This window comes from Furipterus horrens, unplaced genomic scaffold, assembly GCF_987537825.1.
Source record: "Furipterus horrens unplaced genomic scaffold, mFurHor1.1.pri manual_scaffold_4, whole genome shotgun sequence".
In the NCBI taxonomy this organism is placed as follows: domain Eukaryota; kingdom Metazoa; phylum Chordata; class Mammalia; order Chiroptera; family Furipteridae; genus Furipterus; species Furipterus horrens.
In genome coordinates, this window is record NW_028327174.1 from 7,409,653 (window position 1) to 7,433,902 (window position 24,250).

General features: G+C 60.6%; 2 protein-coding genes across 5 annotated transcripts; one reads left to right on the top strand and one right to left on the bottom strand.

The window, feature by feature from the left end:
- The first annotated feature begins 1,975 nt into the window (after window positions 1-1,975).
- On the top strand, window positions 1,976-6,274 carry SLC16A8 (solute carrier family 16 member 8). Its single transcript, XM_090275328.1, has 4 exons — window positions 1,976-2,189; window positions 2,896-3,039; window positions 3,244-4,077; window positions 5,958-6,274. The coding sequence occupies exons 1-4, from the start codon at window positions 1,976-1,978 to the stop codon at window positions 6,272-6,274; spliced, it is 1,509 nt and encodes a 502-aa protein (XP_090131454.1).
- A 2,157-nt stretch (window positions 6,275-8,431) lies between these two features.
- PICK1 (protein interacting with PRKCA 1) lies at window positions 8,432-22,731 on the bottom strand. Of its 4 annotated transcripts, none has more exons than XM_090272450.1 (13): window positions 22,496-22,731; window positions 22,097-22,194; window positions 20,912-21,023; window positions 18,936-19,064; window positions 16,693-16,759; window positions 15,494-15,583; window positions 13,162-13,215; window positions 12,657-12,719; window positions 11,812-11,945; window positions 11,383-11,475; window positions 10,497-10,547; window positions 9,775-9,919; window positions 8,432-9,283 (listed from the first exon to the last, which is right to left on the bottom strand). In XM_090272450.1, exons 2-13 carry the CDS (start codon window positions 22,135-22,137, stop codon window positions 9,015-9,017), a joined length of 1,248 nt encoding a protein of 415 aa, XP_090128576.1. In that variant the 5' UTR covers window positions 22,138-22,194; window positions 22,496-22,731; the 3' UTR covers window positions 8,432-9,014. The 4 variants fall into 4 exon arrangements, with proteins under 4 accessions (XP_090128576.1, XP_090128573.1, XP_090128574.1 ...); XM_090272447.1 differs by having other exon boundaries at window positions 22,443-22,731; XM_090272448.1 differs by having other exon boundaries at window positions 22,335-22,731.
- Window positions 22,732-24,250: the final 1,519 nt, after the last annotated feature.

Here is a 24,250-nt window from a genome sequence, read left to right on the forward strand (position 1 = left end):
TCTCTGACTTGGGGACTGGGTGGGGTTGGGGATGGAGACACCCCACGGGAGAATGGGGTCCAGGAGCCACTGAAGGGCACTGGCAGTTGCCTGGGAGCCTCACTCACTCCGAGCCCCTCACGTGCCTCATCTTAAGCATCTCTAGGTCTAACCCTAACGCCCTCACCCCACACCCCCACCTCCGGCCCCCAGGAAATGAATGGTTCCCCCTCCAGAGGAGGGTGGCAGTGGCCAAGGTCCAGGGCCCTCAGTAAGTCACCTCCGGTGGCCTGGGACACAGCACCCTTTGTTCTAACCCTCCCTGCCCGCCAGTCCCAGGCTCCCCTGGATTAGCCTTATCCAAGGGAAAGCCACAGAGGCCCCCCTGGAATGTGGCCTGGGGGTCAGGGGCAAGAGAGGAATAGTGGTGACTCAGGACAGTGGGCTCTTTCCAGGGCAGGGCTCTGCCCCAGCACCACGAGGACCCCCCCAGGGAAGGGCTCCGTGTGGCCTCCTCCTGAGGCTCTGGAACACAGAAGGGCCTCCGTATCTATCCAGCTCTCTGTGGCAGGCCTGGGGCTCCAAGGTTGGTTTCTGCCCTGTCCCTTCTCCCCTCCTAGGCAAAAGCCTCTTAGAGGGGTGGGGGTGGGGGCGTGCTCTAAGCCCGAGGCCCGGGGAGGCCCAGGGAGGCAGGTTGTCAGGCTGAGAGCCCGGCCAGCAGCTGATCTGCAGGTGGGCCTGGGAGTCTGGCTGCGCCCCCAACCAGGCGAGGCTTCACCGGGAGCCAGTGGGGCAGCCCCTCCCTGCAGGCCTCAGATGTGAGGCTGGTCACCCAAACCCACAGGACGGCTCTGGTGAGTGTGGGCAAGGGCTGCCAGGGGCCACGCTCTTGTCCCATGATAAGGGGACAACAGGCAGGAAAAGCCAGACCTGGTCCTGGTGGGAAAGGGGCGGAGTCCCTGACACCCACAGGCCCCTTGGCATTGCCCAGTGCCAGGAGGGAGACCCCAGGCCAGGAGGGTCTGCAGGAGGGAGGGAGGCTCGTGCCCAGCTGTAGGCTGGTCCATCCGGCCTCTGAGGCCCACCCTCCTCATCTATTGTGGGGGCACGTGGGTTGCGGTGTGCACCCCCAGGCTGAGCTCCAGCAGTGTTAGAAGCTCCAGAGCTGGTTTTTGCACATGTAGGGGTTGGGGAGGCTCTCAGCAGCTTAGAAGGCAGAAGGTCTCTCTCCTGGTGTCCCCTCAAAGGTCCACACCTGTCCAATGGGAGCCAGAGCTCCAACCCCCAACCCAAGATTCCCTGCTGGCCTGCAGTGATCAATCTCTCATCTTACAGGTGGGGAAACTGAGGCTCAGCGAGGGGAGGAGACCTGTCCAAGTCAGGGCAGATCCACAGCTAAGCTAAGCTGGGATCAATTGGAACTCGGCTTCCTCGGCTTCTGAAACAGGCTAATGCTCTGCTATAAACGCCTCCTTGTTTTTTTCCCCCATAATATTCTAAGGACAGTAGTCACTCCTAATCATTGAGAAAAATTAGGACCGTCCCCCAAGGCCAGGGAGGTGAACAAACCCCACCCACTTAGCCCTCGTGCCTGGTTTCTTTGCCCAGAGACCCTCAAACATGCACACTGGGGACATGTTGTCCCTGCCCACGCCTGCGGGCACACCCCGGCTGCCGGGCTCTTGCACCCCAGCACCCTCTCTCCTGCACCCACTAGGTCCTGAGAGCAAGGGGTACCATCCAGAGGAAGCCTTCCTGACGTCAAGCCGCAGGTGGGAACGACCCTATTTTCCCCTCATCCTTCCCTGGAGGAGGGGGGATTTGGGGTGAGGTTCTTACCGTTTCCCCTCCTGGCTTCATTCCCTGAGCCTGGCTCATGTGGGTAGGCCTGTGCCTCGGTTTCCCCACACTGGGTCTCCATCCCCCTTCATTGTCTGGGTTACAGACGCTCACCGCTCCCTTCTTGCCTCCTCTTCCTCCAGCAGAGACAGTGGCTATGGGCGCCGGCGGCCCCCGGCGGGGCGCGGGGCCCCCCGACGGCGGCTGGGGCTGGGTGGTGCTGGGCGCCTGCTTCGTGGTCACCGGTTTCGCCTATGGCTTCCCCAAGGCCGTGAGCGTCTTCTTCCGCGAGCTCATGCGCGACTTCAGCGCGGGCTACAGCGACACGGCTTGGGTGTCCTCCATCATGCTCGCCATGCTCTATGGCACGGGTCAGCGCCCCCTCCCCGGGCTGGGGTGGGTGGGATTAGGGACCAGGAGTTGCCTGATCCCCGGAGCATCCACGGGGCTCCTGGAGACGGGCACGGAAACCCTTTTCTTCCTTTGGAAATTCTGGCACCTGAGAGAAGGGAGGGGAGGACAGAAAGGGGCAGGGGCCGGAGGTGGAGCCTGCACGCAGGTGGCTGCCCTGGCAAGCTTGGCCGGCGGCAGGGCCGCACTATTCCTGCCAAAAAAACCCACACCTGCCTATGTTACAGGTGAGGCAACTGAGATCTAAATGAGATTCCTGCTCCTCCAAGCCCTAACCACCTGTGGAGATGGGGGCGGTGCTGGAGTTACCCGGAGAAGCAGTTGCCGGGTGGGGATGAGGATCGGGGGAGCCTGGGGAGCAAGGCAGCCCACGCCAGGGTCCCACGCTGTGAAATAGGAAGTGGGGTCTGCCCCTCCTGCTTTGGGTTCTGTGTTCTCAGGAAGGGTGGGGATGGGGGGCTCTGAGTCCCCCACAGGGCACTGTCTCCTTGGTTTGTCCTAGCCAAGCTCCATGACCTTACCAGACACTGCTCTCTCTGGGTCCCTGAACCAGGGTGACCTTATCCCCTTGAGCAGTCGTCCAGGGCTGGGAGGTGCAAAGCCTGGAGACTGTCCACCAGACAGGAGATTGGACCAGCCTGAGCAGCGACTCTGCCCTGCCCACAGGCCCGGTGTCCAGCATCCTTGTGACACGCTTTGGCTGTCGCCCAGTAATGCTGGTGGGTGGGCTGCTGGCCTCCGCGGGCATGGTTCTGGCGTCCTTCGCCACGCGCCTCCTAGAGCTATACCTGACAGCCGGAGTGCTAACAGGTGAGGGCACCCGCTGCCTTCCTCCCCCGCGCGGCTGTGGGTGGGGATCGGGAGTCCTTGCTGCTAGCACTCCTGGCCTCAGTTTCCCCACGAGGAACTGTCCTCCAAGTCCCTCTGCTCAGTTCCCCGGGGAATCTGTCCGCTCCCTCGTGCTATGGGGTGGGGCCCCCTGGGGAGCCTGGCACAGCGCCGCTTTGTCCGCAGGCCTGGGCCTGGCTCTCAATTTCCAGCCGTCGCTCATCATGCTGGGGCTGTACTTCGATCGGCGGCGGCCTCTGGCCAACGGGCTGGCGGCGGCGGGCAGCCCCGTGTTCCTGTCGGCGCTGTCGCCGCTCGGCCAGCAGCTGCTCGAGCGCTTCGGCTGGCGCGGCGGCTTCCTGCTGCTCGGCGGCCTCCTGCTGCACTGCTGCGCCTGCGGCGCGGTCATGCGGCCGCCGCCCGGGCCAGTCCCCGGCCCTTCGCCTCGTACGGACAGCGCCGGCGACGCTCCCGGAGAGGCGGGGGCGGGCCGCCAGGGGCTGAGACGGAGCGAGGCGCCCCCTGGCGGCAGGACCCGCCGACGTCTGCTGGACGTGACCGTGTGCGCCGACCGCGCCTTCGCGGTGTACGCCGTCACCAAGTTCCTGATGGCGCTAGGGCTCTTTGTGCCCGCCATCCTCTTGGTGAACTACGCCAAGGACGCGGGCGTGCCCGACGCGGACGCCGCTTTCCTGCTCTCCATCGTGGGCTTCGTAGACATCGTGGCGCGGCCAGCGTGCGGCGCTCTCGCTGGCCTGGCGCGTCTGCGGCCGCACATCGCCTACCTCTTCAGCCTGGCCCTGCTGGCCAATGGGCTCACGGACCTGAGCAGCGCGCGCGCGCGCTCCTACGGCGCCCTTGTCGCCTTCTGCGTGGCATTCGGCCTGTCCTATGGCATGGTGGGTGCGCTGCAGTTCGAGGTGCTCATGGCGGCCGTGGGAGCCCACCGCTTCCCCAGTGCGCTGGGCCTGGTGCTGCTCATCGAGGCCTTGGCCGTGCTCATCGGACCGCCTTCTGCCGGTGCGCCCGCAGGAGGAGGCGGTGGCGCGGCGTAGTGCCCCTAAACCAGAGGGAAGCCCCCTTCCTGTAAAATGGAACTTCCAGGGACGACCCCTCGGAAGAGACAGCCTGATGGGGCGGACTCCCCTTCACATGGCCTAGTAGCCCCCTCCTCCAAGCCAGTACCACCAGCTCTGGGTGGGGATGGAAAAGACAGAAAAAGTGCTAGGAAGAACCCAGCATTGATAGCTGCTGGCTCACTGGGTCATCTCCAGCAGCTGGCACAAAGTACAAATCCTTACTCTCCTTTTGCAGATGGGGAAACTGAGACATGCAGGCCTAGTAAAAGTTGCAGTCCCAGAATTAGAGTCCTGCCCGGCGCTAAATGCCCACACCTGATCTGAGTGCTTTAGTCTCCCCAGCTTCTAACAGTGACTGGAATAGGAACAGTGTCTTTGGGGAACCAGCCCAGGGGCCAGGAGCAGAGTGGGGTTGCTCAGTGTGCTCACATAGAGAAGGAGGTGCACTGGGTTCTTCCCTGGGCACTCTGCACTCATCATCCCTTAGAAAATCGTCCTGACAAGGGTGATCGGGGAGGGCTTCCTGGAGGTGCTGGCCTGAAGGCAGCCTCAGGGCAGGGAAGGCCCCACAGGAGAGGGCACAGGGTATGTTTGGGGAGACAGTGTTCCTACACAAGACAAGAGCTAGGACTGGAAAGATGGGGTGAGGGACATTAGGGTCTTCCCGGGTTGTTGGTGACCCCTAAAACAGCAGGAAGCCTGCCTGTGAGCAGGAGGGAGCTATGGTCAGCGGTGGGGATGGAGCAATGGCAGGGAGAGGTCACCTTTGCTGGAGCCCAGTCTGCACCTGAGATGGGGTGAGCTGCCCATCGTTCCAGGGCTGGGCTGGCTGAGTGTCTCATCAGGCATGGCCATCTCACCTGACCCAGTGGGAACCACAAAGCTCCCAAACCTGTGTGTGGAAGGTTCCCAGCCCAACACCAAAGGCCACAAAACTAGCACCCCAGAGGCTCAGGGACCCATCTTTTATTTTCTCGTGCAACCCTGGGGTGGATGTAATAGGCAGAGAAGGCAGGTGTATGGGTGGGACAGGAACCAGGAAGACAAATTCGGTGGCATGATGCTCAGAAGGCCTCAGGGGGCAGCTGGCTTAGGGGTCACTGGGGCAGTTCCCCAAGGCCACAGCGGTGCAGACCGAGGGGTCACAGCTTGGTCTGGACAGTCACAGTTGGGAGGAGCCCCTGGAGGGGCCACACTTCAGGGGAAAGTTTACAATTACTGTAAAAGATTTTTCTGAGAATGACAGTAAGATGTGCCTGGGATAGGAAACTTGGAAAATAGAGAAGAAAATAGGAGTGGCGACCCACAAACCTTGTCCCAGCCGTGCTAATGAGCCCAGTGTGGGGTCCCGGGCCTCTGGGAGGGGCAGGAGGAGGTCGGGAGGGGGGGCAGTGGGAGAGCTGAGACAGGCCCCTAAATATTAAGTGGAAAGAACAAGAGTTGGGGCCCCCAGGAGCGGGGCTGAGCCCAGTGACCCTTCCTTCCCCACTCCCACCCCAACTGTCCCCAGCTGGACAACTCGCAGGTGCACGTGGGGGTTGAATCTGAGCGTAGAGGGGGCGCCTTGTACGCTGTAAGGTGCTGCCTCACTGAAGGCCCCGTGTCGCCTCAGAAATGGAGGTCCAGGGAAGTGAGGTGACATTTTTAAGGTCTCAGACGGCAGAGCCTGTGTGGGTTTTATATTTGTGAAATGGGAATCAAGACGGGGGCACCGTGTGTCTTACCCAAGAGCTCCCCCAAATCAAGGGTACTGCCCTTTAGCTGAGGATTCGGGGGGGAAGGGAGTGTCCCCCATGCCCTTACCTCCCATTTCCACCCCAGGTCGCCTGGTGGACGCGCTGAAGAACTACGAGATCATCTTCTACCTGGCTGGCTCTGAGGTGGTCCTGGCTGGGGTCTTCATGGCTGTGGCCACCCACTGCTGCCTGCGGGGTTCTCGGGACTCCCCGCCCAGCCCGGGCAGCGAGGGCGGGGCCAGTGACAGCGAGGCCGCTGAGGCCCAAGGCGACTCTGAGCCGCTGCCCAGCGAGGAGCCCGGGGGCCTGGAGGCCCTGGAGGTGCCGAGCCGGTCGGCTGGGCCCCCAGAACCCGAGGGCGCGGCCGAGACAGAGCTAGGGCTGGCGCCTGAGTCTGCGTAGTGCGGGGGCACAGGCAGCGGGGCCGGTGACCTCAGATACAGGGCTTCCCCTCTCCGAGCCCCTGCTGCTCCACGGGGGTCTGGCACACTGGAGGCTGCTCAGGGGTGGTCCGCCCTGGGGTCCAGGTGGGAAGCTTCCGCCGTCACGGCCAGTGGGCCATGGCCGGCCCCGTTCCCGCCAGTGAAGCCGCTGTGCCTGGACAGAGCCTGAGCCCGGCGAAACCCAAGTTCATAAAGCTCTGCTGAAACCCAGAAGATTCTGTTCTGGCGCCTTCACCGCGGCTTTGATCGGGGAGGGTGTTGGGCAGGGGGCGTCTGAGGGGCTCTTGCAGGGCCCTCTGACCTGGCAGGCGATGGGAAAGGCCAGAGGTGGGGGAAGGGGGAGGGCGAGGTGTTCCCAGCCTGGCAGCACCTGCCCACGCTCGGGTGGAGGCTGCTCGCGGGGAGGGACCCAGAACCACCGGAGAGAAGAACATGGGCCCCGAGTCAGGGACCCGGTTGAATCCTGGCCTGAGCCTCAGGCTCCTCCTGTGCTCGAGAGTGACAGTGACTCCACCCTGTGGCGTCCAGGAGCTTGGAGCCAGTACCTGCCCTGCTGCCCCCTGCAAGGTGTCCACCCCCTCACCTTCCTGAGAGGGGCCTCCCCCAGTTGAGCTCCAAGTCCCCTCTAGGATACAACTCTGGCGTCCTCAGGCCTTTGGCCTGGACACATGTCCCTGTGGACACCACCGTGGTCCTGAGAGCTGCCCCTGTCACCTGTTTCCCTTCTGGGGGCCCAGGATGTCTGCTCTCCTGCACTTTGATGCGGTGCGGGGAGCCCCAGGTCACCCTGCCTGGGAGACTCCGTACGTACCGTCTTCCCACAGACCTGATGCCCCTTTCTTTGCTGCCCTCCCTCCAAATCTTGAGTGTGGGGACCAGGCCCCAGTGGAGAAAGCAGCCTTTGTCCACCACTCCGTCCAGCCATGCTCCCCAGCAGAGCCCACCTCACCAGGGAGGAAAATGAAATGAGGCCGGCCAGCAGGAGGGGACGTACCCCGCATCCGCCACCCCCCCGCCCGCCCCCCCGCGCCGCCACAGCGGTGGCAATGTCTTATTTAACAAACACTCCAAGAGCACCGACGCTGGGCCAGCCTCTGGTCTCAGCCCTTTACAAATGGTGACTCATCTAATCCTCCCAAGGACCCAGTGGGGTGGGTGCCATTATTAGCCACAGTCACAGAGGGACACTGAGGCACAGGGAAGCTAGGGAGTGGCCCGGGGTCCCAGAGGCCGTGACTGGAACCTAGGCTGCCAGTTCCAGTCTGTGCCCCAGGCCTCCACGCTGGCCACCCCTTCAAAGGTGCCATGGCCTGACAGCTCTGAGGGACCCATGTAGACCCTGGTGACAGCCTGTCCCTCCCTTCATGGTCCCAGTCCTGCCTGACAATCCCATTCAGGTTTCCGCCCATGTAACTCATTGTCCAACACGGGCTCTTTTGAAAGTGAACAGGGCTTGTGGGGAGGGGCATATAAGGGGACTAAATGGTAAATGGGGAAAAAGTACAATAAAGGTTAAATCAAAAAGAGAAAGAAAGGGAGCAGGGCCACTGTCAGTGATCACACTGGGACCACAGGTGTGGACTGGAACTGCTCAGGTGAGGCAGGACACCCAGTCACCCTGTGCCCACCACTCTGCAGACACGGAGCACTACAGGGCCTCCTCCAGGCTTTGCCCACAGCCTGGCAGAAGGGTGCACCTGGAGTGGCCAGGACACCCCACCTTTCTCCTGTTAGGGGCCTCAGGTCCTCCTGACCCAGTGTCTGTCCTGCCTGTCCCCAAATCAAGGTTTAGTTCACAGCCAGAAGCCCTGAAGGATGGAGGTGAGGGCGGGTGTTGTCTCTGCAGAGCAGAAGGCCTGGGAGGCGGGGGGAAAGTAGTCTTTTGTACCCAACGAGTCTGTGCTCAAAGCCCACTCTGTCTCTATATGAAGTGTGGCCTTGGCCTCAGTGTCCCCTCTGTGAGTGGGGACAGCAGTGCTAATGGGCAGAATTGCTGTGAGGAGGAGGAGGAGCAGTGATGGAGAGGAAGACAATGTCAACAGCCCCGTTGCTCATCTGCCCTCGTGATCAGGGAGGTGGGAGACGAGGGCGGAGGTGTTGAAAGGAGAGGCAGATCTGAGGCCACTGCAGAGAGCCCAGCTCCGTCTGGGTCTGTTTATTCAGTACAGGCCCGGCACCCAGCCCTTCCCCAGGAAAGGGGCTGAGCGGGCGGAGTAAAATAAATAAAGGCCACCGAGGTGCGAGTGTGGACTGGGGTGGGGCCAGCCTGGGGCGAGGACAGCGTGTACATGAGACACGGGCCCCAGCCTCGGCTGTCCAGCCCGGCCCCCCACTCCGGCAGACTCCAGGTGGGGCCAGCAGAGGTGCCCACGAGGAATGGGTCCTGGACTTCTGCCAGCGCCAACGCCTCTTCCTTCCTGCCCTCTCTTTCCTAGGGCAGGTCAGAGACCAAGCTCTCGTTCTGTCTGGGGAGGCGGGGAAGGAAGGTGGAGGGGCCAGTGTCCAGGTTAAAAGTCACAGCCCTAGTGCCTCTCCTGGGCAGAAGCCTGGGTTCGCTGCTGGGACAGAAGGGCAGGGACGCAGGCGCCCCAAGCCAGCAGACCTCTGTATGCCACCCTGCCTCGCGGCGGCCCAGCCTCCCCTCCATGCTGCCGTCCTCCTGCTCACCCTACCCCCCAGAACTGCTTCCCATGGCGCACTCAGGAGTCACACCAGCTTCCGCCCTGGTCCAGGGGCCCGGCAGCCCCTTGTGCATCCCTGGACGGCTGCCCGGCGGCCGTGTCCCCCTCGTCCTCCTCGTCCTCCCCGTCAGTGAGCACGTCCTGGCTGGGGCCGTAGGCCAGCGTGGTGTGCGCCAGGTCCACCTCGATGGGGAAGACGTCGGCATCGCGCAGCACAGCGTAGCAGTCATTGTAGTACTTGGACATGGTGGACACGAAGCGCTGCAGCTGGAACACGATGTCCTGGACTGGGGGGGGACAGGGCGGAGGGGCACCGTGGGCTGAGGCGGACCCTCCACACCTGCCAGGACCCGCCTCCCTGTCTAGGCTTCCCTCGTGCACCTCCTGGGCCCTCAGACACTGGGAGGGGGGGCAAAGCAAGGGCTGTGCAGTCCCCCGCAGAACCCAGGTCTCCATTCCAGCTGAGGGAACGGAGGCGCCCTGCTGAGGTGAAGGAGTTGTGGACCGTACCCCAGGGAGCCCAGTCCCACCCAGTCCCACCCAGTCCAGGCCCCGGGAGGGGGGTGTGCTCCTGCCAGGGCTCTCTGTCTGGGTCTGCTTCTCAGCAGTGAGTGGCCTGGCTGGGCCCTGGGAGCTCAGGTAGGTGCTCTCCCTCCCGGGCCTGCTTTCTCAGCTCTGAACTGGGGCAGACAGTACCCAGCGCCCCACACCGAGGACGGCGTGGGACTCACTGACGCGCAGCACGACCCTCCGGCCCGACGCCCGCCCAGGCCCTCACCGTGCTTCTGGTCCAGCAGCTCCATCTTCTCCAGCACGTCCTTGCGCATCTGCGAGAAGCGGGCGCGGGCCTCCTGGCGGCAGCGCAGGATCAGGCGGTACTCGTAGTTGCCTGTGCTCACGCGGTACAGGGGCTCCCCCAGCGCCTGAGACGGGAGGGGGCGCGTCAGAGGCCCCGGGTGGGGTGGCGGGTCTGCTCGGGGCCCAGGGGACCCCTGTGCCACAGCACTGTTCAAAGCCACCAGGCGTCTTCACTTCTGCGACGCCAGGGATGGCTAGGAGCACTTCACAGTTTTGTGAAAAAACAAAAGCCAAACCCTCGCCACATTAAATAAATGAACGTTCCGCCATAAGATGGATCCTGGTATCAAAAATATTCCAAATTAAAAGAATAAAAAAGGCCTCTTAGGAGTGAGGAAAGTCAGGTTTTCCTTGCAAGAACCTCACAAAGTCGGGGGGCGGGGGGCAGCTGTTCTGGGGGTGGGCACAGGGTAGTCCCACAGCGAGCTGGCCAGACGGGCGGGGGTAGGGTGGATGGCCCCAAATCTTCAGGAACAAGAGCCTGGCCAAGCCCCCTCGGCCTCTCCCAGGTTGGCCTGACCCACCTGGTGTCCCGGGCAGAGCCGGGACATTTTGGAGGCTCTGTGAGGCAGGTAGGGGAAGGCTGCACCCCCGAGCCTTTCCGATCCCAGGCCGTGTGCCCCTCGCCCCCGTGACACTCACAATGCAGCTGTATTCCTCATCGTCCATCTCCTTCACCTTCAGGCAGTATGACTGTGGAGGACAGGGGAGGCCCGGCTGTCAGCGGGACTGCACCTCCTGAACACCTGCCCTGATGTGCCACACGACCCTGAGGCCACCCCGGGGAGCAGCCATGCCTGGCCTCCGGGCCTGCAGGCTCTCAGCTGGCAGAGGCCAAGACCCATCGTGAGGCTGGCCGCCGTCCTTGGGGGCACCGAGGCTGGAGTGCCTCGCTCAGACGGGCCTTGCTCGGGGTGGGCCTGGTGGCAGCAGACAGGAGGGCACTCATCTGGGAGCGGGGAAGAGCCTGAAAGGCAGTCCCTCATTTACCAAACTGAAGTCCCAAGAGGTGCTCTGGGAAACAGGGCCCAGGGTCCCAGCAGCTTGGGAGGGCCTTGCAGACGCCTGCTGCAGCCGAGCCTATTAACGCGCTCAAAAGTCCTACAGCAGAGGAGCCGCGGCCTGCTCACAGGAGCCTCTCCCCTCAACTCCTTTGGAACCCCCGAATTATCATTTAAACATAAAACTCATGAACATCCCTCGGTACCCACTGCATAACCACTGACCTATCCTAACCCATTATTAAAAGTGACCAAGAAGTCCTCAGGGGTAAGAGGTCCAGGGTGAGGACTCTGCCCACCCGAGGCTCCCAGCCTCCCCGAGGGTCTGAGCAGCCAGGGCGGGGCCTAAGCTGCTGCCCAATTCCCCAGCGCCTCCCCAGGCCCTGGTTCACATCCTTGATCAGACGTGGCAAGTCCTGGCCCCGTCCTGCTTGCCATCGAGTGGCCAATAGAAGCAGGCCACTCTGCAGGTGGGCTCGCACCCCAGCGGGTCAGACCAGTGCCCCCAGATGCTGCAGACCACTCACCAGGTACTCAAACTTCACGTCCAGGTACTTCTTAATGGTGAGGCGAGTGTCTGGGATGGCTTTGTTGAGGTACGTGTTCAGATCTGTCAGCATCTGGAAGAGGAGAGGGGGCAGATGCCTAGGCCCCCACGGGCAGGGGGCCAGGCTGGCCAGGGTGACAAGGAATGGCACTGATGTGTCAGTCTCCTAGTGCACGCAGAGTGTCAGAGCCCACAGGTGCTCCCAGGTGGTCTTATTCACTTCAGAGATGTGAGGACAGGACAGGCCCAGGGCGCCCTGAGATTCGGGGGTTGAGCCAGGGTCACAAACCACCTGGAGGTCAGCGCCGAGGCCAAGGTGCTCCAACTCCAGTACAGGACCTCTTCTGCACGGCACGCTGCCCCCTCCCTCCCCGCCCGAGCTGACACATGGGTGCTCCACATGACCTACTGGCTTGATGGTTTTCAGCAGTCGGATGCCAAATTTCTCGATGCTGCGGTGGGCATCAGCAAACTTCACAAAAGCCTCGCTCGCAGCTGGCTGGGGCTCCCGCACTCCGATCACGGAGAACACGTCCCCAAAAGCTGCATGACAAGTGTGCCCTGAAGGTGGCCCTACCTGGCCCTTAATGGAGAAGCAAGGGACTTGTGGGGGAGGGGGCAGGGGCACGGCAGGCCAGAGGCCAAGGTCTGTATGGGGTCTATATCCCAAGAGCCATCTATACCGCAAGGGATACCCCTAGAGGACCTGAGAGCTGGGTATGTACCCTGAGGAAGCTGGGGCTCCGGCTCAAAGGAGCCGTCTATCCTGCTGAGGGAGCTGGTCTACACCCTAAGGGAGCGGGGGGAAAGGCGGGGCCAGCTGTGGAGGCAGCGGTGCGGTCTGAGGGCAGAGCACCGGTCCTAAGGCCAGCTTTGCCCCTTAGGAGCTGTGTGACCACTTCCTCTGCCCAGGCTCTCCTTTCCCAACTGGAACATGGGGTTAAGTGCAGCTGCCCCATCCAGCTGAAGGCCTGGGAGGGAATGGACCACAAAAAAGAAAGGGCCTCGTGTGCTGCAGGTGGCAGTGCAGGGAGGCGGGATGGGGCTCAGACGAGTGGCGGCCCACTGAAGACCAGCTGGTCAGGATGCTCGCCACCGGCCCCTGACGTCGCCCCCTTCACACCTAGATGCTGCCCTGCCCGAAGCCACCCGGGGTCAGAAGACGCGGGGTGGCTGCCTGCGCACCTCGGCCACACCCTTACTACATGGGGGTGCTGAGCCCAGGGACGGGCAGGGGTGTCGGGGTGCCCTTACCCCGGTGCGTCTGTGACAGCTCATAAAAGGCTCGTAGGAGGTTCTTGGTGTGTTCTGTCATCCCTGTGGGAGAGACCACACAGAGGGGGATGGGGACATGTGGCGGGGACCACACAGGCCCTGGATGCAGCCTCTAACCCTCCACTCCACCCCCGAGGCTGTGCTGTTCCCGGGCTCACTGACATCTCCCTCCGCCCACCAGGCCCAGCCCCAGCCGCCAGGAGCCCTGTCAGACGGGAGCCAGGACCCCACGGGGCGGGAGGCGGACAGGCCTCCTGTGGCTGTGTCTCTGGGAGAGCCTGCCCTCCAGGACTTCCCTATGTTTACACATGCTCTTACTTGAGTTTTTATGAGTATGTATTACTTTTGTAATCTGAAAATGTAAGTCTTAATACTTTCTAAAAAGGATTGTTAATGGCCACAGTCCTAGAATTTTGGAGGTTGGCATCCCTGCCCCCACGCGGTCCAGCCCCCCTCGCGACTGCTGGCCAGGTGTGCTGCCCACCTTTATAGAGCTCAGCAGTCCGCTCCAGCTCCTCGAGTCTCTTGACAAGCCCGTCTGTGGGGATCAGAGAGAGGAGGGGTCAGTCGGTCTCGGCAAGCCACGGGGGCAGAGTGCGTGGGGCGGCCTGAGCCAGGCTTGAGGGCAGAGGAGCCCAGAGGACAAGCAGCGTCAGCACAGGACAGGGTCCGTGTGGGGGGTTTGGCACCTGAGAGGCAGCTGGGTTCGGAGATGTTTTGCAAACAGCTCAGAACACCCAGGCGGGAGGCAGGGTCCCCCCAACACTCCTAAGACTCGGTCCAACCCAGAAGGCTGGGGCACAGCGGAGGGAAGATGGGCGACGGTAACACAGGCACTTCCCTCCGCAAGGCCAAGGCCAGCCTGTGGGTGGCTCCCCATGGCCCCCCGAGCAGCCATGGCCCCCCGCACGGCTGACACAAACCCTGCCCACAGCCTAGGGGGACGGTGGTCAGGATGAGTGACAGAGGCGACGCATATCGACAATCAGTGTCACGCAGACTCACTGTGGCCCCCAGCACAGGAGAAGCAAACGTGCCAGCCCAGAGAGCGGAACAATGTGGGGAAGGCGAAATCCTGGAGGGGCTCCGAGATGGGAAGCTGCATTGGACGGGGCTGTATCGAGCACCCGCTGTGTGCAGACACCATGCTCGGCCCAGGAATGACTGGGTGAGTGAGAGCCACGCTGTGCCCCTGAGGCTCACCGTGGAGCAGAGGGGCCAGGCAGTGGCCAGCCAGGGGCTGGCGGGGACAGAAATGGCTGTGAGGGGTGGGGTGCGGGCAGCTACCTCACCTCGAGGGCTGGAAATGGGGGCAGGTGGACTGCCAGGCCTTTCAGACACAGAGGGCCAGGCAGGGAGCAGCCGTGCTGGGCAGGGTTCCCCCAGCAGTGAGCGCCAGCCCCGACTCCGGCGGGGGTGAGGTAGCCCCCAGCCCCCGCGGAGAGCACCAGCAGCAACTGCGGGCCGGGCCGTGCTGGCGGCTGCCGTGCCCCCCACCCTCGGCCAGGCCTGGCCTCCCCAAGTTCCCGTGCTCTGAGCCAGGACCCCTCAAGGCTCTCACCACACCTCCCAGTCCTTCCTCCACAGGAGCATTTGGGGCAGAACTACTTTGTTTTACAAAAAACAAACACACAAAAACAGAGGACAGAGAGGTAAAGCAACCCGATCACAGGCACACAGCAGGGGGCTGTCCAAGCTGGGGTGCGCTCCCCCCCAACCAAGTCTCCTGGGTTGACCAGGAGGGAGGAGCAGAGGCCGAGTCTGGGCCTTTCTCTGGACTGTCAGGGGAGGAAGGCTCGGGCCCCGAGGCCAGGAAGGGGGCACCATGAGGTCTCCGTGAGGCTGTGGTGCCTCAGAGCTCTGGCGCCTGGCCAGCCCGGCGGGGAGGGGCCCCGTCAGCAGCATGCTGTTGTTTTTAGCAGGGTCATGGGACGTCATGACAGCTTCCATTTTAGAAACCCTATTTAAGGCTGGGGAAATTGCAAGGTTTGAGGGGAAAAACACAACCGCCAGTTCTAATTCCATCTCAACGCATGGTAACTACAGTAACAGGGATTTATAGACACCCGGAGGCCGAAAATAGCAGCCTCCACTTTAGAAGCCTTTGGGAACAAGCTCTGGCCCCACCCCCACATCCCAGCCAATGAAGCCATGTGCCCAGCTGTGCCTACAATTTATATAGGTATTTATATCCACCCCCACGTACAGCAGAGATGCTGCTGTTTATAAACTCAGGCCGATGACGGCAGAAGCAGGACCAAGTGCTTCGCCAGCCCCCCTGGGGGGAGAGCGTGCGCGCACGCGTGTGGGTGTGACGTGCGCGTGCACCGCGGTCTCCCCCCCACCCCCACCCCCACCCCGCAGCGCAGGGTCTGAGCCGAGGGCGGCAGCGCCACCTCCCGGCGGAAGGCAGCGGCGGGGCCGGGCGGGGCCGGGATGAGGGCGCACGCGGCACTGGCGCAGGGGCTGAGGCCTGGCTATGAGGGCAGCTGGCGCGGTGGCAAAGCACCAGCCTGGGGAGCCGGAAGGAGGCACCTCCCCACTGTGAGTCTGTCTCCCGGTCTGTGGCCCGTGCCTATGAATCCTCGGCTGGAGGTGGGGGACACTGGCTGTAAGGTGGCTCAGCTGACCTCTGTGGACAGCACCGTGGGAGCCAGACAGGCCTCCGGAGATTCAAAGATATGGTGACTATCGTCCCCATGGGAAGAGGCCAGGGCCAGGCCAGAGGGACCCACAGTGGTTTGGTGGCAGCCACAGCGCCCTTCCCCCCGGGGCTGAGACTCTGGGCTAGGGCTGGGTGGGAGGAAGGGACTCACCGTTGCACAGGATGGCCCGGCTCAGGCCCAAGGCATCTGCGGTTCCCGAACTCATATTCTCCACCAGCCGATGCTTGACCTTCTTCAACACTGGGAACAGGTGACAAAGGGGCTCAGTGAGGAGGAGTCCGCAGCTGGGCCCGCAGGCCATCCCTGCCCCACCTCGTTACACACACTGGGGACCACGCTGGGGCCGGAGGGGCTGACGAGGGGTTTGGTGTGGGGCGACTATGAAGTGGGGAGGGTCCCAGTGGGGGGTACTGGGCCCAGCCCCATTCACGCTCTATTTCAGGGACGTGAGAGAGCCTGGAAGGAGCCAAGGGCCTGGGGCCCCAGGGGGCGGCTCCTCACTGAGAGCCCAGATGCCACAGCTGCAGGGGAGTCAGAGCCTCTTCCACATGCAGACCCACGGTGTCCCGGGTGGCGGGGGGCGGGGGGGGCGCTGTCAATGACAGCGGACCGGGACCCCAGACGCAGTTAGTGGAGGCACGGCTGCGCGCTTAGTCCCTGGAAGGGGCCAGGGTGGGAACAAAGGGTTATGGAGGAAGAACCCAAGGACAGACTCAGTCAGTCCTTGGCCTCTTTCCTTAAAAATCAGGAGGTGGCTCTGGCCCTAGGATACAGGAAAAGGGCACTGGACTGGAGCCTAGGGACCTGGGTGCGCATTGACCCAGGGGACACAGCACTCTCTAGGGGTCTCAGGCCTTGAGCTGTATGAGCTATATGAGGGGGCTGGTCCAGAGGACCTCTCCTGCTCTCCACTCTGGAGTCCTAAGTATTTCTAGAACCAGCCGCACAACAGAAGGCGCCTTGTCTGGGGCATGCTGGGCAGGGAGCTGGCCTGAGGTCCAACCTAGACCTTGAGCTCTCCTGTGAGAAGCTGGGTGGGAGAAGAGGCCGAGGTGGAAGGGGGTGTGCAGGTAGGCTTGAGGTGCCAGGCCAGGGCTGGGGCGCCCTCCCTGTTGGAAGGGTGAGTACCTGGGCTGTGGTGAGCTGAGGGGTTGGCCTACAAAGAACAACCCCAGAGCAGCAAGGTCCCAGAGGAGGGGCCCTCCCCGGCCTGTGGCTCGGCTTGGCCAGAAAAGTTAGAGAACACGACCACGTAACTACTGACACACTGTCACAGAGGCAGCCCAGGGCTGGGGGCGCGGGGGGGGCGGGGGGGGGCCGCCGGACGGCGCTGCTCTGGCCCCGCTTACCGATGTCCAGGGACATGCCCTGCTTGGGGTCCGCCTGCAGCTTGTTGTAGTGAATAGTCACCTCCCCCTGGCAAAGCAAGGAGGGCAGGGGTGAGAAGGAGTCTCCAGGCCCCCAGCCCCTCCCCCGGGGAGGCCTGTTTGCCCCAGAATCTGCGGTCAGGAGAGAACCCCAAATTCAGCCCTGCCAGACTGAGGGCTGCAGCAGGCCCTGTGTGGCGAGCGGTCCCCTCCCAGGTCCCTCCCTCTCTATATCCCAGGCCCCGGGGGCTCAGCAGCAACAAGGGCAGACATGGTCCCTGCTGTCACAGAGCCTGGAAGTCTCGGACACCCTGCGCCCCAGCCAGGTCAGGCGTGCTGCGCTCCCCCACCCTCTAAGCCTTCGCTGCATCGTCTTCCACTGCACAGAGGCCCGCCTGCGCTCTGAGCCACCCGCAGCCCTGCGCCCCACCGTGCACGCCGTGACCGTGGCCGGCACTTTCCCTGTGCCTGGTGCTGGAGTGCCGAGGAGCGGGGCCCGGCACTGGCCCCAGCCAGCACGGGAGGCCAACGCAGGGGACAGTTGCGGAGTCCAGTCCTGGGGGCTGGAACAGAGGAGCGACTTCTCCCCAGAAGGCTTCCCTGACCCCGTGAGGCACTGGTCACTCTCACCCTGGCAACCCTAACGGCCTTCTCCATGGGGCCGAATCCATTCAAATACAAGACAGGATTTCAAAACTGGGTCCTGAAGGGAAACTGAACTAACCCGATGTGTCAGATCAGGGCTGGATGCGACAGGCTCCCCAAGAGCGTGGCACATGTGCTGGGGCCACTGACAGCCACTAAGGGGGAGGGAGGGAGCACTGTAGTGGGGTCAGCCCTGAGTGCCGACCCGGCTGGGTGACTACAAGCAGACCCCTTCCTCCCTCTGGGCACCCACACCTGAGAGTGGGAGATCCCTGCGTTAAGGTCAAGGCCGCGCGCACACACACACACGAGGAGCTCCTTCCTGTCCCCACGGAAACGCGAGGGGCTGAGGCGAGGCACGACCAGGAGGGTCCTGGTAAGGAGCCACGGTGAGGTGGGAGGGGAGGCCCCAGAAGGGCACACAGGCACCCTGGTTCTGACCCAGGAGGAAACACCGCCTGCCACTTTCCGTGATGAGCTCCTCGGCCCAGCAGGTAATGCCTGGGACGGTAAAATCCAGACCAGGTGGAGCAGTGTCTGGGCTCTGAATGACCCTTGTCACTTCCTTCTGTACAAGGGAGCCCTGAGCCGCAGCTCCCATCTGCCCCTTGGCTAAAGGGGCTGACGTAGGGAAGGACAGACAGGGTTGGACTCTCCGCCCTAAAGGCAGGAGGAACGGGCACCATGGGTAGAAGAGGATAAAGGGAAGAAGGCGCTGGGCTAAGGCAAGAAAGAGGGGCTGGCAGGGATGTTGGTACCGGGTCCTTGAGACCCGGATGGAGGAGGAGGGGAGGAACAGTTAGGATGCAGGGGTCGAGGGAGCTAAAACACTTGGCCAACTCAGTTTACAGTGGGAACCCTTAACTCGGAGACTTTTAAATCACCCTGAGGCTCTGGGACTCCCCCACCATATTAGTGTCCCAAGTTACTAACAGCAAATCTCCAGGAAGTGGCGAAAGGGCTGCGTGCTTGCTCCTGTGAGGGTTCTGGGGTGCCTTGGCGGGAGCAGCGGGGGGCTGGGAGGGTGGGTACAGCTAGGACTGGCAGCTTGACTGTGGCCGGGGAAAAGAAGACCAGCAGCTGGACCGGAAGCCACTCCAGAGCCAAGAGGAGTCCCTGGGGGGTCTGTGAGCCCAGGCGGACCCACTGGAATGAATGTTCCTACAGGGATGGGCCAGGGAGGCTCCACTTCCCCTCCTGCCCCCTCTCACGCCCACCATGGCTCAGCTGACACCTACTGGGTGTCTATGACCCAGGGGAGTTCACCCTGGACTTCAAGCTTCAGCTCCAGCCCTCACTGGGGACACAGTGGCTCGCCCTGAAGCTGGATTCTGAGCCTGGTCGCTCCCCCAGGAGCTCGAGGACAGGGACCTTCAGTTCTTGGTGTCCAATCCCTTGCCAAAGTCCAGCACAAGGCCAGGAGCATAATTCGTACTGACTGAGCGAATGCAGGAGAAGCCAAGGGAGGTGGCAGTGAGGCGCAGACCCCGGTGCTGAGGACGGCGGCAGTGACAGGGCCAGTCTCCCTGCCAGGCCTGCTGGGGCCTCCAAAGTGGCTTTCCTGACTCAGGGCCCCTTACCTTCACTTCCTGAATCATCTTTGCCACCTCCACCTTAGTTTTTCCTTTGATGGACCTGCCATTGACACCGGTGATCTCATCGCCAGCTGCCACGGTGCCATCCAGGGCTGCCGGGGTGTTGTCAAATACCTGGGGGTGCATAAGGAGGGTGGGGTCGGGGAGAAAAGGGGGAACAGAGAAGACACCTGCTGAGAGGCAGTCATTCCCTTCACCCGCCCAACACCTGGCTCAGTCCTGGCCTCTATCCTCCGGTCTCTTAAGTGGTGCCAGGGAAAAAGGGTAGAGACGCCCGAATGGACAGAAATGCATGACCCCACATTCCTGGGGTGGGGGGGCCGAAGGTAGATGCAACTGATGAGACTTGCCCTTTCCAATGTCAAATACACCAAACCTCACACACCCAGCTGAGCGTCACTTCTTTGATGGGTTTTCTAACAATGCTGCTCAGAGCTGACCGACCCTGATTTAGCCAAAAATGAGACGGGCTGAGAGGAAGCAGAGCGGTTTTGGAGGGGAGAAGCGAAGCAGGCGCCTGGCAAGGAGACCAGGCCTGGGGAGGAGGGCCTCCCGAATACCCCCTGGACTGAAAGAGGCCAAACCACTCGTGAAGGCAACACCTGAGCCGGCAAGACTAGGTCCCAGGAATCTCCATCTTCAAGGCCTAGAAGTGACTCCTTTGCAAGATCCTCAGAGATCATACTTTCCCTTCTGCCTCCAACGGCTGCTCAGCTGTCAGAACAGGTTAGACCAGGGTAGAATCCAGGCCAAGTTTATGTCTGAGGTGGCAAGCTCCCTTCCAAGGCTACAGAAGGATCTCTGCCTGTTCCCACTCCTGAGCCACAGCCGACAGAACACCACCATGCAGCTCCCTCTACAAGGGACCACAGAATTCTTCATTACCGCCGGCAGATCACCTGGGAAAGTGAACAACTGCCATAAAAACAGAAGTGCCCTGATGGGTGTGGCCCAGTGGGTTGGGTATCTTCCTGCAAACCAAAAGGTTGCTGGTTCGACTCCTGGTCAGGGCACGTGCCTGGGTTGTGGGCCGGGTCCCCATTTGGGGGTGTGCGAGAAGCAACCAACCGATGTTTCTCTTGCACATCGATGTTTCTCTTCCTCTCCTTCTCCTTCCCTTCCCCTCTCTCTAAAAATATATAAATTCTTTAAATAGTAGCAGCTACTGTTCTCTGAGTACCTATTCTGTGCCAGGCATCATATTACGTCATTTTATTTAATCTTCACAACAACCTGAAAATGCACATCTTTTTTTTTTTTAATAACTTGTTTATTTATTTATTTTTAGAGAGAGGGGAAAGGAGAAAGAGAGGGAGAGAAACATCACTGTGTGGTTGCCTCTCACTCGCGCCCCCAACTGGGGACCTGACCTGCAACCTAGTCATGTGCCCCGACTGGGAATCGAACCAGTGACACTTGGCTCACAGGCCAATGCTCAATCCATTGAGCCACAGCAGCTAGCGCCTGAAGATGCACATCTTTACATATTTTATATCCCCACTTTCCAGGTGAGGAAACTGAGGCCCTGGGAGGTTAACTGATTTGCTATTAACCAGGAAAGCTTGCATTTGAACTCAGGCCAATGCCATTCCTAGTCTTTTCACTACAGTTCACTTGTGCCAGTACCAAAGGTTGCTGGTTTTGTGGGTTCACTAAAGACATTTTTATTGAATGTCCACTCTATGTCAGGCATTTTACCAGGTGCTGGCTGCTGTGAAAAGCAACCTGAGACCCTGCCCTCACAGTACACAGTCTGGAAGAGCAGCTAGATACAGAGCAACTAGAAGAGGGAAATAACAGAGGAAAACAAGGGCAGACCTACTGGGAAGGGGTGGTCGGAGCCTCTCTTAGGAGGTCAGACCTCAAGAAAGAGAAGGAGCCAGCTCTGCAGAGGGGAGACAGGAACCCACCTTTGTGAGGCCCCTCCAGGACCTCACCCCCAACCCCAAAGCACCCCATACCTGGACGATATAGAGGCAGGGACAGTACTGGGCCCCTCCTCCAATGCTGATCCCGATCAGGTTCTGAGCATCCTTCTGCAGGGTCACCTTCCCAGGCACAGTGGGGATTCCGCTAGAAAGGGAAACACACGAGGCTGAGTCTCCTGGAGGACGGATGACTGAAGGGGACAGGCCTTCTAAAACCCCAAGAGGTTTCAAATGCTGCACAGCCCTTTCTTTCACACTTGGCCGAAGAGACAGCATTTTGTGCTGAAACGTGCACAGCTCCTGGACTCGTGCAGATGTGGGATCACATTCCAGCTTTGCCATTACTCAGCTCTGGACTTGGGTAAGTTACCCTCTCTGCATCTCAGTTTCCTCATCCATAACATAGCATGGATAAAATGGCTACTTTATCAAAGTTCTTGTAATAAAGTGCATAGAAGGCATTTAATTTCAACCCAGTTCATAGCAAGCATTCCATAAAAATAGACCCCCCCCCCTTCCCTTTGCTACATTCTACCTCTGAGGTTTGAGTCAGACTTGTCACCTTCCCAGGTACGTATGGCACATTATGGTCACCTCCTCTGGGAAGCCTTCCCCTGTTAAACTATCCATCACCCACCTCTCAACTGCTTTACTCAATTACCTCTCCGTTTTCACTATAAATTAGCCCTTACTTGGGCTTTGTGGTAAACATTCTCACTTATTCACTCATTCATCCAAAAAAAATATGTGCTAATAACCTACTGACCTCGGGCACCTTATGAAGTGCCGAGGACACAAAGGGCACTGGACCCAGTCCTTGCTCGGAGGGAGGATACAGTCTAATAAGGGGACTAACTTAACTTTTGAAAACCTGTCCCACTAATTGCCTACCTTGGGAAGGACAGTATGTTTATGATATTCCTATTCATTCTTCCAAACCTGGTTCAGCTGCCATCTCCCGTGTAAAGCTTCCCCTGCCACCCCACTCCGCCTGCCCTGCTCTCCCGGGAGCCAGGGCATTCTCCCTGCACTGTAATTGTCTGTTATCGCGCGCACGGCCCTTACAGAAGGTGAGCTCCTGGAAGGGAAGGGTCCGTTCTGCTACAGTACGCGACCTTATCCACCGCGGAGAAGCAAGGGTCAGTGCCGCTGGAGAGTAAGGGGATCTGGGCCCTGGGGCACCTGCACTTTGGGGGCTTGGGAGAACAAAATACTCACAGTTTATCCTCTTCGATGTCATAATCCAAGTCTGCAAACATGGTTCCCAGAGCTGAGGTGAGCTGGCCAACTGCCCAGCTAGGCAGCGGAACAGAGAACTGGATCCGGGAGAGAAAGGAGCGTAGGGCCTGGGGAACTGATGTGCCTACATGCCAGCTCCAGTCCTGGTGACCCCGGGCCTCCTCCTCCCCTCGGGACGGTGGCGGGCGTCCCCGCCGTGTGGGTAGGTGGTTCTTACTGGGTACGGGGTGGGGGTGGAGGGCTCCAGACCAGGGCAGCTAGGTTCAGATCCCAGAGCCCGTCCCACGGGTCTCCAGGCCCTTGGGAGGTGCCTCTGTAAGCTCACCGGAAGCGTTGATCCCACGGTCGGGTCCCAGCCAGGCTGGCACCTGAACCCACCTGCCGTTCCACCTGTCGGCGGCCGCGATTGTCGCGTCACTTCCGGCGGGACGCGGAAGTCACGCCTTCCCCTTCTGGGGATTTGCCCCAAACCCTGCAGGCAACCCTTCCCTCCCTGGCTCCCGGGGCTCCCAGAACCAGGAAAGAGAACAAGTATTGACGAAAGCTCATCGTTGGCAGGAGAAAGCGGAAACAGAGACAAGGTCTGGCCTGGCCGACAGCGCTCAACCCCTCCCCTTGTCCTGTGGCCGCCGCCATCTTGGTAAGGGCAGGGTCCGTCCCAGCGTCCTCAGCGGGACGCCGGGACCACGCTCGCCGGGCGGTTGCCGTGGCAACGGAAGCATCCTTAGGTGGGGAGACTTTCGGCTACGTTCAATGACCTACAAACACTTTTACATTTTCAGTGCCCCGTCTAGGGTGCTGTGACTCCTCTATGAGAATGACAGTGCCCGAGCCAGCTGCCTAATCCCAGTTTTGCAAAGCAGGAAACTAGGTGCCAGAGAGGGGAGGGATTTTGTCCAGAGCCACCCAACCAAGATTTGGTATAAGATCCAGATCTTTGAGACTGCAACTTCGTCCAGTGCCCTTTTCACACCTGCACACCCGTGTTCAGCGGATCTGCTTGTGAGGAACTGGACAAGTTCTCTTCCCTTTCCTTTACGGGCCTCCTTTCCCCAGATGCAAACTAAGACCACTGAGGCAGATTCTTTGCATGGGATTTGGTGAAAGATTCCTCACACCCCATCTCCTTTGTTAGCCCCGAGTCACAGCTCCCCTGGAGTCCCACTGAAGGTCAGGAAATGCCAGTCGTGCTTCCCAGCCAAGGAGTCCGAATCTCTTCCCACCAGCGTCTGCTGCGTGGCAGCTGTGTGGACTGTCTCCTGGAGGGGGGCTGGTGCTCCTGCAGCCACGGCCCTGGCATCCACCTCACCCAGGCAGCATGGGCCCAGGGCTGTCCAGCTTCCTTCCCTAGCTGCCCTCCGGGGCTTTGGATGAAGGAGTGATGCAGAAAGATGATTATCTGAATATTCCATGGCCTGATGGGAGCCCCCCCGCCACCTCCTTAGGGAACTAACCTGAGTCTCAGCAGGTGTGCAGAATGCCACGGTAGCAGCGACCTTCTCACATACCCACTGCTCTGCAGCTCAGATCATTTTCACAGGATTTTAAAGTTTGCCATGACCTTGTCTCTCTTCATCTGTACCAACTTTATAATCCCTTCCATAGGATGCTAGGAACTTATCAACAGGTGTCACTGTGACAAACAAGAAAAAGAAAAGTCGTTTTGTAATGCCTGTTAGAATGAAAACATTATGGCCCACTTTATATTTGTCAGTGGAGAGGGTCTCCTGGGTCAGACCACAGATCATGGAACCTATGCCAGCCAATTAAGGGGGTGAGCCTGGGGCCCTGGATTTATTTGAGGGGAAAAAAAGTTGGAGTACCTTGTTCCATCACCAAAATAAGCATTTCTTGTCCCCCCAGTGGGACAGGAAGTCACTGAGGGGAGGTCTTGTCCTTCGTATCTCCCACGGAACCTGGCACAATATCTGGTTGTGGATGAAGTGCATAGAAATAGCTGTATATGAGATGGGACACTCTCTGGACCCTGGAAGAGAAGTCATGGATGGGCAGAGAGGGAATGAAGTGACAAGAGCCTGATCCCTGGGAAACCAGGCCAAGTACAGGTCCTGATCTTTGGAATTTTGATTTTCAGCAAATGGCAATTTTCAAACCTAGGAGCTTTAATACAGT

Bases quoted from the DNA above. Each gene is read 5' to 3' on its own strand.
- PICK1 (XM_090272450.1), bottom strand. From the start codon at position 22,137: ATGTTTGCAGACTTGGATTATGACATCGAAGAGGATAAACT. The intron at 11,946-12,656 runs GTAAGGGCACCC...CTTGTCATGCAG, and splicing joins GCTGTCACAGACGCACCGGG to CTTTTGGGGACGTGTTCTCC. The intron at 10,548-11,382 runs GTGAGTGGTCTG...TGTCCTCCACAG, and splicing joins ACGTGAAGTTTGAGTACCTG to TCATACTGCCTGAAGGTGAA.
- SLC16A8 (XM_090275328.1), top strand. From the start codon at position 1,976: ATGGGCGCCGGCGGCCCCCGGCGGGGCGCGGGGCCCCCCGACGGCGGC. The intron at 3,040-3,243 runs GTGAGGGCACCC...CTTTGTCCGCAG, and splicing joins GACAGCCGGAGTGCTAACAG to GCCTGGGCCTGGCTCTCAAT. The intron at 4,078-5,957 runs GTGCGCCCGCAG...TTTCCACCCCAG, and splicing joins CATCGGACCGCCTTCTGCCG to GTCGCCTGGTGGACGCGCTG.